The sequence below is a fragment of the Dermacentor andersoni genome, chromosome 1, assembly GCF_023375885.2.
Source record: "Dermacentor andersoni chromosome 1, qqDerAnde1_hic_scaffold, whole genome shotgun sequence".
In the NCBI taxonomy this organism is placed as follows: domain Eukaryota; kingdom Metazoa; phylum Arthropoda; class Arachnida; order Ixodida; family Ixodidae; genus Dermacentor; species Dermacentor andersoni.
The window spans coordinates 159,206,423-159,217,800 of record NC_092814.1 but is presented as its reverse complement, the minus strand read 5'-3'; the positions used below and the strand labels follow the sequence as shown (position 1 = coordinate 159,217,800).

The 11,378-nt window shown below is 49.2% G+C and overlaps 1 protein-coding gene across 1 annotated transcript in view; it reads right to left on the bottom strand.

Moving 5' to 3' along the window:
- LOC126546995 (neuropilin and tolloid-like protein 1) overlaps positions 1–8,049 on the bottom strand; it is a 454,676-nt gene extending 446,627 nt beyond the window's left edge. Inside the window, exon 1 of the mRNA XM_050194788.3 lies at positions 7,671–8,049. Coding sequence (XP_050050745.1) covers positions 7,671–7,704 — 34 coding nt within the window. The 5' untranslated portion in view covers positions 7,705–8,049. The remainder of the gene's footprint in view (positions 1–7,670) is intronic.
- Between the last annotated feature and the right edge of the window lie 3,329 nt (positions 8,050–11,378).

The window sequence follows — 11,378 nt, the reverse complement described above, 5'->3', positions numbered from 1 at the left end:
GGGTTGGCTTTAGAAATGAGAAAACGTGAGTCAAGGCCACACAGTGAGGTACGCAGTGAAATAGTTTTGGCTCCTGTAACGTGTCCTTGCGTGCAGCGTGTGTGTGTCTGTGAGTAAGTTTGTGTGTGCGTGTGTCTGTATGTGTGCGAGTGAGTCAGTCTGTACGTGTGTCTGTGGCTGTGTATGTGCGTGCGAGTGAGCGAGTCAGTGTGTACGTGTATCTGTGTATGTGCGTGTGTGCGCGTGCGCGTGCGTAACTCAGTGTGTACGTGTGTATGTGTTAGTGCATGTGCGCGACAGTGCGTGTGTGTGCGTGTGTCTGTCTATGTGCGTGCGAGTGAGTGAGTGTGTGTGCGTGCGTGCGAGTGAGTGAGTGACTCAGTGTGTACGTGTGTTTGTGCATGTGCGTGCGAGTGAGTCAGTGTGTGCGTGGGTCTGTGTATATGTGCGTGCTAGTGAGTGTGTGCATGAGAGTGAATGAGTCAGTGTGTACGTGTGTCTGTGTATGTGCCTGCGAGTAAGCGTGTGTCCGCGTGTGTGTATGTATGCGTACGAGTGAGTGAGTCAGTGTGCACGTGTGTCTGTGTATGTGCGTGTGTGTACGTGCGTGTTTGTGCGTGCGTGCGAGTGAATTAGTCAGTGTGTACATGTGTCTGCATGTGCGTGCGAGTGAATGTGGGTTTTCGTGTGTGCGTGCGAGTGAGTGAGTCAGTGTTGTTACGTTTCGCCTACAACGCGCGGTAATGCCGGCGCGGATGCAACGGACGCCGGGGCTTCGTTCAAAGCGGCGGACATTTTGGCCCGTGCGACGCCGCCGCAACGCTTCCCCGCCAAGCGTGTCCAGGCGTGTTTCAGTGCCACGTGTCTTCGTGTGTGCGTGTGTGTGTGTGTGCCCTCGCTTGTCAAAGCGCGGCAGCCGGGGAGCGGAGTTCCCCGAATGAGGAGCCTGGAGGTCTCTCGGCTCAACCGTTCGCGCCGTCGTGTGGGCGGGTTGGCGATGCGTCACTGCACTCGGTTCAGCAGGTCTCTCGGCTCGACCGTGCGCGCCGTCGTGGGCTCATGCTCCGCCGTCCCGTGACCTTCATCCCGTGACCTTCATCCCGTGACCTTCCCTTTTGGACCGCGACGCCGAGAGTATAAGAGCAGCTGCCCCCGGACGCCAGGAGAGAGGCTCCGATTTGTACTGTTGAGTTACGTGCTCTCCCGTCTCTCCACTTCGGTCGAACTGACCGGCCGCTCTTTTGCTATGTTAGAATAAACAAGTTGTTCTGTTACCAGTCTTCTCATGCTTTGCCGGGACCTTCGGATGCTTCCAGTGCCCCAGGCCGCCAGGCCAACGCTACCCTTGGGGCTTGCGACCCATTGGCAATAACGGGCGTCAGCACCGAGACCCCAACAACTCGTGCCAGCGGTGCGATTCCAACAGTGTGTACGTGTGTCTTTGTATATGCGTGTGTGTACGAGCGATTGAGTGAGTCAGTGTGTACGCGTGTCTATGTCAGTGTATGTGCGTGAGAATGAGTGTGTGTGCGTGCGTGTGTGTGCATGCAAGGGAGCGAGTCAGTGCGTACGTGTGTCTGTGTATATGCGTGCGAGTGAGTGTGTGCGCGTGTGTGTTTGTATGTGCGTGCGAGTGAGTGAGGTGAGTCAGTGTTGTTGTGATCGGCCGCTCATCCGCGACACCCCTCGGTCACAGCTTGCACGATTATGGGAACAGGCCGACGGCCTCGTCAAAATGGGTCTCGACACGGATGAATTATGACCAGAGCGGGAATACCTCGTTCAGAAGAGCTTTAAGCAATTAGGAATGATACGGCTGTCACCTGTCAGGAGCACAAACTGGCGTGTCCAAGCCGGAGACGTGGTCAGCGCGATAATCCAGCCAACACCCGTCAGAGTACGATAGGATTCAGCGAAAAGGGCAACCAACCTCCGGGACCTGATGTCATCGGCCTCCTGACACCGGATTGGGGGAAGTGACTAAACAATGATCATGCAAGGCATAAAAGGAGCTACGGATGGCGGGAGGATCGGCGACTACCACTTCATCATCAACTTTTCTGTATTACTTTGCATATTGTTGTACATATGTAGATATATACGTGTTTGTCCAACGTCCTGAATATCGGACCCAGCCTCACGTTCACTCACCCCTTCACGAGGAAAGAGGATCCCACGTCTTCAAACCCCGAATCGCAACAGTGTGTACATGTGTCTGTGCCTGTGTGTGCGCGGGCGAGTGAGTGAGTCAGTGTGTACGTGTGTGTCTGTGCATGCGAATGAGCGTGTGTGTGTACGCGTACGAGTGTCAGTGTGTACGTGTGTCTGTGCATGTGCGTGGGAGTGAGTGTGTGTTTGTGTGTGCTTGCGAGGGAGCGAGTCAGTATGTATGTGTGTCTGTGTATGTGCCTATGAGTGAGTGAGTCACTGTGCACGTGTGTATGTGTACGTGTGTGCGAGTGTACGTGTGTATGTATGTGCGTGTGAGGGAGTGTGTGTGCGTTGTCCTTGTGTGTGCGTGCGAGTGTACGTGCGTGCGTGTGTGTGTGTGTGGCGTGCGTGGTAGTGAGTGAGCCGATATGTTGTATACATATTTAAAGAAATATTTATTTTTTACTTTCATTATTGTTACTTAGTTTATTTGTTGCTGTAGAACATACAGATATGTAGTAGCCGGCGTAATCTATCCACGGCAATTGATATATAAAAGAAACAAGCAAGATGCATATATTATGAAGGAAAATTTGAGCTGAGAGGTCAGCCTGAGCCAGTGTGTTCTAGCCAGCTGTCCAGCTTTGTGATACAAAAGGGCGCAAAATGAATGGGATAGAATGACGATGACGAGGATGACAATTATGATATAGAAATACACGACGAAAAGTACCATGATGGACAAGTACACGAATAAAAAAAAAGTGCAAGCACTGCTTACAGTGGCACATCGATTTCGTTCTCTCTCAAGGAAGTCAAAATTACTTTTTTTAGCCTTCTTATGCCGGTTCAATTTTGTTTTAGCCTTGTTATCTGGAAAGTCTTGTTACCGTGACCAGTCTTTTCAGAGGAGCATAGAAAAAATGTAGGAAGCCACACTTATTTTCCACATGGTTGCACCTCGTAAAGCTGCAACATAGCTTTATAATGTGTTTTTTTTCTCAGCGACGACGTTACTATCGCCTTATAAATGCAACAATTTGCATGTATTGATCCTGGTAAAGGAACCAGAGGATGTTTCCTTGTGTCCGTGTTCTTTCGTATGTTCTGTGAATTCCACTCCGGCACTTATGGCCCAGCATAAACGCAACAGCACATAAAAAGCTAATAGTGCCTGAGGACTTGCCGGCACTTGTGTGTACAATAATGATGGCACAGCCTGCCACACTAAATATTCCCCTCGCTATGGTCAACACCGGAAAAGTAAACTTTTGACCTACCGAATGGGAACAGTGCGTTAACTTTACTCTGTACTTACAACACTAACACTGCGCTAATTTTTCCATTCTTAGTACTTCATATATATGTATATTTCATTTCTGACTGTTCGGTTCCGCAGTAAAACGTAAAGCGCACAGGAAAAAATGAGTGGAAGGAGGCAGGTGGGTACAAATCACAATGTCTTCAATACATGGCACTCATACAACTCGCTGCCAGGCTGTGCCAGAAGCAGGACACATCGCGGGAAAGCACACGCGTGCAGAAATAAAGGCACGGAGTGTCCGGAACACGCTCGGATGGTTCAAGTGTACAAGACAGACCACCAGATCTTCTAACACAGACTGCCAGAAAACATTTGTGCCTGATGGCAGTAAAACAAAAAAGTCACAGGTCTTCGCGGCACACGCAGCACAGTCACAGCGTAACCTAGAGGAGCGCTTCTGTAGGAGCTCCATTTTCGGCAGCACGCACCAGAGGGGTCCGTACCTTGCGAGGAGACACCGTGACGTGTGCCGAAGAGTAAACACAGGTACCGTGACTACGCAGCGCACATGGCCCATCCCTTGATCTGTGGTACGATATGATGCTGTTGATTACAATGGTGATAATTTATTTGCATCCCCTTTGAAGCGAGGCGTTGACAAATCGTCACCTATAGCCTGCTTGAGTTTACCAGGTCCGGCTACATGCAACATGCAATTGGTATATGCAACTGCTACATGTCGTCACACTTGGTGGAATGCAACGCAACTGCAATGCAAAATTTGCACGTATCGACGCCACACGGCGCGCATGCCAAGTTGTGACAAGTGGCACAATACGATGTTAATGATGATGATGATGACGATGATGATGCTTTAATTATTTATTGGTATCCCCTTTGAAACGGGGCGGTGACAAATAGTCACCTAGCCAGCTTGATTCATTAAGGTATACTGCACATGTTTTTCGTTCTAGCATTTTTGCATGCGCCTGCTTAATACTATTTTTCTTCCGCGAACCTTCTCCATCTACCTTTTACCGCTACCTGGGCAACAGCTACATGGCGTACCACCTGGTGTACTATTATGCAACTGCAATGCAAAGTGTGAGCGTATCGATACTACGCGGCACGCATCTCACATCGCGCGTCTGCTCGCGCACTGGCACGCGTGTATAAGGCATTTTTCCCGCTCCAAGCCCGCAAGCGCTGGTGTGGCTCAGTGGTAGAGTAGCGGACTTCAGCGCAGCGGGCCCTGGTTCAGTCGCAGTGGGAACGGGGAATTTTTTTTTCCACTTCCGGCGATGTCTGCGGCGGACACCGGCGGCTGATACCATCGCCAACCGAAACGACTATTAGAATGAGCCCATAACAGCTTACGCTGTAAAAACACTGCTAACTGCCGCGTTATGTTTTTGAACTAAACGTTGTGTTTTCTGTTATTTGTTCGAACATTTTAGCGTTCCTGGGCGCCTTCGGTACACTAGACGTTAAAGAGGCAGGTTGCTTCAGCATTTTCTTGCCGATAGCTACAGCTTCGCGGAATGTATATCCAGCGCCTACAATGAGCGAAATATTCATACGTATTATGCCACCATAAACAATGCCTCTCCCTGTTTGAGAAAGTCTGTTCCAAATGTTCGGAGTAAGCAGGCGATTAGCCTCGGCGTAATGTTATAGAAGGGTGCTGCGTCCGTTGCATTTGTGAAGCTAGATGAGCTTACAAGCTATGAGAGCCACTTTTAGCTACTTTTAAGGTACAGTACTCGGCGATTGAAACGCTGTATTCAGACAGCATGGCGGCCGGCGTTTTTTGCGCCACCGGTGATTGCTGGGTGATCGCTGAGGAGGCCGAATGCAGTTACGATGCATCAAAAACATTCTGGCTTTCATGTGACACAAAAATGCGTCATCTCAGTGTCACTAGCGCCGACCGGTAGCGCAACAAAGTACTGGCCATCATGTTGTCCGAGTATTGCGTTTCAATTGCTGAGCACTGTACGTGCAGTGTCAAAGATTATCTAAGCGGAAATAATCCAATCTTCTTGACTGAACAGGACTTGCTCAATCAATATCGAGTACTTCGATCCAGACGTCTAGAAGGGGCAGGATTAGCGGGTGTTCCATGAAATGAATGAAAAGGGAACATTCTACCTCATGGTACGTGATTTCGCATGGTTGTTTATGAAAATTTAGACCAAGGTTCCGGCAGCTGTGTTATGTTGCGATACTGCTTCGCACGCTTCAAATTTTTTTTATGGTTAATAGCCGTCTTTGCCGTTGAAAACAAGGACACTTTTCAGTTACGGCGTGGCCAGAATAGGCGCGAGCGGATTGGCTAGTGTGCGTTGCTGACGTTGCAGCAGCGTGGATCTGACGTCACGGCGGAAAGCAAAACTTCGCACACCGTCGCCGCTATTGGGAATTGAAATCATGTCCCCACAGCAATATGAAGCTGGGAACCTTATGGAATTGACACTGATCTATCCTCTGCGTGAAATGCATAACTTATGCGCTTGCAGCTTTCTAGCGGATTTCGTAGCCTCGGCGGATAAAACTCCAAGAGTAGGGGCGCTTGCGCGCACATGCACTTGCGTTTCGGAGACACCATCAGCCAATGAACTCACGCAGGATAGCTCCAGCTGCGCATCACTTTTAGGATCAGTGTGAATCTGGGAGCTCGGCGAGCTAACCACTGAGCTCTTGGGCGACTTGCGTGCTAGGGAGTTTGTGTGCTATTTGTTAAGCGCATGCGCGACATGGTAGGTCATGCGCGCAGGTAATACGCTCACGCAGCATAGCTCGCATTGGCCGAAACATGTGCAATCGTAATTGCTGAAAGGCAATGTAGTGCACGGTGAAGAAAGAAGCTATGGATGAATATGAGCGAATGGATGAAGGCGGTCGCAAATAGGATGGCCCGGTTAGTACGAGTTGCAGAAGTCAGAGATCTCCCAAATTTTTCGTAATATGCTTTTTACGCTCGGCAGCACCGATTTGAAGCGTCGTGACTATTATCTACTTCTTGCAACAAGCATCTGTCGAGAGATTGAATTCGTGCTGAAATTTATTTCTTGAGAAGATTGGGCACAGTGATCAGCCCCTGTAAAAAGATCAATGCGTTTAGTTCTCATATTAATACGTCTGCTATGGGAAAAGTAATGCATATATGGAGCTACCAACTAGCGTTCATGATACGAAGTAATATCGCTGGGCAAGCAACTTCGGTAATATGAACAACTCACGTAAAGCAGTAGTTGTTTTTGTTTGTACACCGACTTATTGCTTTTTTTTTTTACTTTCACGCTTTCTACCCTGAAGCAATGTTTGCGCACATTATGTCACTTCTGTCTCTTTAAAATGAGGCTTTCCTATTCGAACACTGGTTCTAATAGGACAGCCCCAGCGCTCCCAGAGCTCAATATAAGAGTGGGACCAGTCGCTTGGGCAAGCGAACAGAAGTCAAGTCTACGACATACTATGCGCGTATACGTGCACTTCCTCCTGTGTATAAGATAAAGTTAATTTCGCAAGAAACTTCGACGTTAAATTACACCGCATGTTCGGTTCATTCATCTGGACGCGTAGACTGTGCCATTCTCAGGGGCTCCGAGCTCCCGTAAATATTCATAAAGGCGCGCCGGTTAACTGAGCTTTTCACAATTCTCGAGAAGGATCTCCCACTCACACTGGCGTACGAACAGCTTGGATAGTCTACGTGTCCGCTGTTGAGCGGCGTTGACTTTTTGCATAATCCACATATCTCTCTTATTCCGCCATGTTTTCTTAACGTGCTGGTGTCGAGCTAAAAAACTAACAGGGACCAAGACAAAAATAGAAAGCGATGACTTTTCCTGAAGGAACAGGGAGTGACGAAAATTTTTATCGTCTTCTTTATTTATTTCGCATCCTTTTGAAGAGAAAACCCTCTGCTGTACGCACTGAATAAAAACTGCTGCGGTGGTACCTGTTCGGCGAAACGGGCTTGTTATCGCTCGCGATTTCGGTAAACGGGACACGCACAAGAGTGCTGCAGTCTTTTCAGCGCCGAGTCAGGCGCTCCTCGCGTCGTGTATACGCGAGCTACAAGCCAGACAGCAACAGGGCTGCGGTCTGACTCTTAGCCATTGCCGGGCCAGCGCGTGCGGCCGGGGCACGCGTGCATCTCTGGCGCCGCCCCGGTGCCGGCGCGCGCGATCGACGCAGGCACGTGGCCGGCCACTGCGGCTCGGGGTGGACGAGCACGCGGTCTCCTCACCTGCAACAGCCAGGCGTCCTGGAGAGCGCCGCATTGAGCTGGCTGGCGGCTCCGGGGCGCTCTTCCGTGCAGTTCGTGGCTCGGAGCGCACGCACACACACGCTGGAGGCAGGCCGGCGTTGCCGTGGCGGGGCTACCCCATGCCGCCGCTGGTGGCCGCCTCGCTGGGCTCGTGGGGTCGGCTGAGGCGCGGCACCCGGCGCAGCTCGACGGGGCGGGCCAGGCTCAGCATCATGGGGGTCGCTCACATGCCGACGGGGACGGTGGTGCGGGGGAGGCCGTGAGGTGGTGGGCAGTGGGAGTAGACACGGCGGCGGACTGTTGGGTTGGTGGGCTGCGGCCTGCGATTCCAGCGCGTAACCCCCCCGCGGGAAGTGGCTGCTCCGACTGCCGCCCCCGCGGACGCTGCCGCTCGGCGCGCCCTCGTTCGCCGGCTCCGCGACCAGCGCCGCCGGCGGAAACGCGGGGCTGCGGCCGCGAGGGCTCGGGCACTGGGACGTGAGTTTCGGAGGCTGCGCTAGTGGGCCCCGCGTCTCGAATGGTCTGCCATGTCCCCGATTTATTGTGCACGGTTGCAGTACTGCTCAAAGAATCAACTGGGCAAAGTAAGCTCTTCGGGCAGTTCGTAAATATTCGCAAAAAAGAAGAAGCATAATAATAATAATAATAATACTAATAAAAATAAACATTTATAATAATAATAATAATAATAATAACAAGCGAGCACGGAAAAGAGACCGATAGTCAGTTTGTCTCGTAGCGTCGTCAGGCTACGGCGATGCATTCCAAGGTCACTGTACTGCATAACCCAGTCGAACATCGCTGTGTTACGGAGGGAATGACACACCGATTTTCTCTTTTACGCGACACATGGTCACACATGTTAGACACAGCGTTTCAAGCGAAACATACTTCTCCTTCGACCGTTTCTCAGGCACACACACACAGATATTGAGACGACGCGATCGTTCCCCCTGTAAGCGCTATTTTTGGTGTTTCTCCCTTGTTTGGAAGCGTATGCAAGGGGAGAGGAGAAAAGAACCCGGAGTTCGCACTCACATTCATCATCTACTCTTCTTTTGAGAATCACAACGCTAGCCACGGAGTCTTCAGACGCGACGCGAATCTACGGCAGGCGGAGAGTGAGAACACTCATCCATGTAGCAGGCCGCTCATTGCTCTGGTTTCTTGTTTTCGTGGCATCGACAAGAAGCAACGATTTGAGCCTGTGCTGTACGGTGCTTGTGACCCAAGGCAATGTTGTAGTAATCTTGCTCGCAACTGAGATTGACCCAACTTGCCTTTTTGCACAAAGCCAGCATGGATTCTGTAACATCCACCCAGCAGCTAACTTATTTATTACATACTGCAGACCTTTGGGTTCACGCAGGTGGACAGTTTCAAAATTACATACATAATACAACAAGCAACGATGGAACCTACTTCTAGATTACTGTAATATTAGCACAACAATAGCAGAGGTGTGAAAGGGTACAACAGTGCAACTTTAGTGTGGTAGCAGAGACAACCGAGCTGCCTGGATTTACCTGGAAACCGTGCGAGGAATAAAAACACTTATCTGTGTCAGTTCTAGCAAAATAATGGTGTCAGAAGTAGCCTGACGGTGGCCTTTTGGGTAGGTTATTAAGGGTTAGAGATACCTGATGGGTCTATGGCAAAAACAGTGAAAGGCAGTAAATTATAAACTGTTCTCGACGTTTTTTGAGAAGAAGAATGTTATTTGGCTTTCATTATTTCTGATAGCGAATCAGATCGTGAGAATTTGTTGTAAATTGCAAATAAACCTGACCGCTTTTCTCTGTACCCTTCGATTGGTTTTAAGTTTATGCTGCAGGAAACTGAGTTTCGGAAGGTAGTTGAGCAAATATTATTACCATGCTTATTTCAGGACACGTCAGTTGGTAATGTCACGCCTAGGTATATGTAATTCTCTACTTTCTTTGAGAGACGATGAACCAAGGTTTAGGTACAGGACAGAGATGTTGTTTTTACCCGTAATAAAGAAGAAGACAGTTTGGAGGTGTTAACTACCATCACCAATTCTTTGCACCATTTCAATATGTAATTCAGGTTGTTATTTAGCTCAATTTTGTCACCAGCACAAAAAAGTTATTTGAACAAAACGCACTCACATGCTAACAGTCTAATTTGGATTTGTCGCACTGTACGCAGTGCCTTGGGAGCCGAAAAGCACGGAAAAGTTCAAGGGAACATTGAGCTGGTCCGGTCACGTGTTGCGAACACAAAAGAGCTATATCTGCAAAAAGGCAACAAGAACCGTTTTTTTTTTAAATATTATTATTCTGTTGTTGTTCGGAATCGATTCATAAATATCACTGGAGAACATGAGATGAAAGTAAAAAGGAGAGACAGGAAGGTTAGCCCCAGTGTACCTTCGGGTCTACTGCGCTACACTTGAGGGCGGAGAAGGGGGCTTCTGGGGTGGGAGGGGACAAAAATATATGGAGGAAGGAAAACAGGCAATGTTCCCACGAACCTAAACAAACGTTCAGTCTCAGAGGACGCCGACTGGAGCATCTAGGTGTCTCCAGAAACCGGAGTAAGGCTCCATGGTATTTCTGAATACATTAGTTCCGAGGCCAAGACCTAGGGTTCTTTCTTCCGCAAAAGATTTGTTGTTTATAGTCAGCTGAGACTAGCACGTATGCCGACTTTTCCTGTGGGATATTAGTATACGGCACTATCTAAGGAATGCGTAAGCGATCCTGAAGTTTCAGCGTTCATGAACGCCCAACATCCAAACGATGCAGCAAATATTCTTCGCAACGGGGCAGTCTAGAAGGAAGTTTAAGACGCACAGAAGTATTGAGTGGGCACAGATAACATTTTTTAAAGACCAGTGACGTTAACTGCGGCAACCTGACGCAACGAGAGAATGAATAAAATTGCCGTGCAGTATCTGTTCTGGCTAACTGCGTACAGTTGAAGAGATTACACGCCCTGTTATCATTATGAATGAGCGCGGCACAATTTCATCTGCACTGTTGTTGCCGATAATGCCGCAGTGACCCTGTGATTAGCACTGTATTTGGCTGTAAAGAATCAAGAAAATACAGCGAGAGAGAATCAAATCAGGTCCCTGAGGTCACCTTGCTCCGTCCAAGGCATGGAGAGATTGCACGATGCTTTTTACTGCACTGCAATGGGCCGGAAACGGGAACCTGGCCGGGTAGCTTGGCGGTTTGGAATGAGGAAGACCGTACCTGATGAATGGCCACCGAGCGATGAGACGCGACGGCCGAGCACCCGCATTCCCCTTCCACGGCTTTCGCGGGCTGATTGCGAAGAGAGAGCTCGGGCAGTAGTCCTTCCACTGTCAGTTAGATCCCCTTTCCGTTGCCAGACATGTGATATTATTAGGTCGATTCAGTGAAGACCTCCCTGCCACTCCAGCAGAAGTTTAATACGAATGCTATGAATGCTCTGGATTTTTTTTTTTTTTTTGCTTCGAGGGAAAAGACTAAGACTGAATAGAAGAGTGCAAACAGAGGACTAGAAAGTAAGCCATCGCAAAGCATGCGAAAAAGGTTAGCAAAATAGTAGATCTTTTCTTTCAAGTGTTTGACATAGTGTGTCCGCGTCAGGAACCTGTCAATTGTAATTGCCAGGAACTTCTGACTTTTTGTGATATAAGATACGGGACTGCTCGCAACCTTTAGCACATAT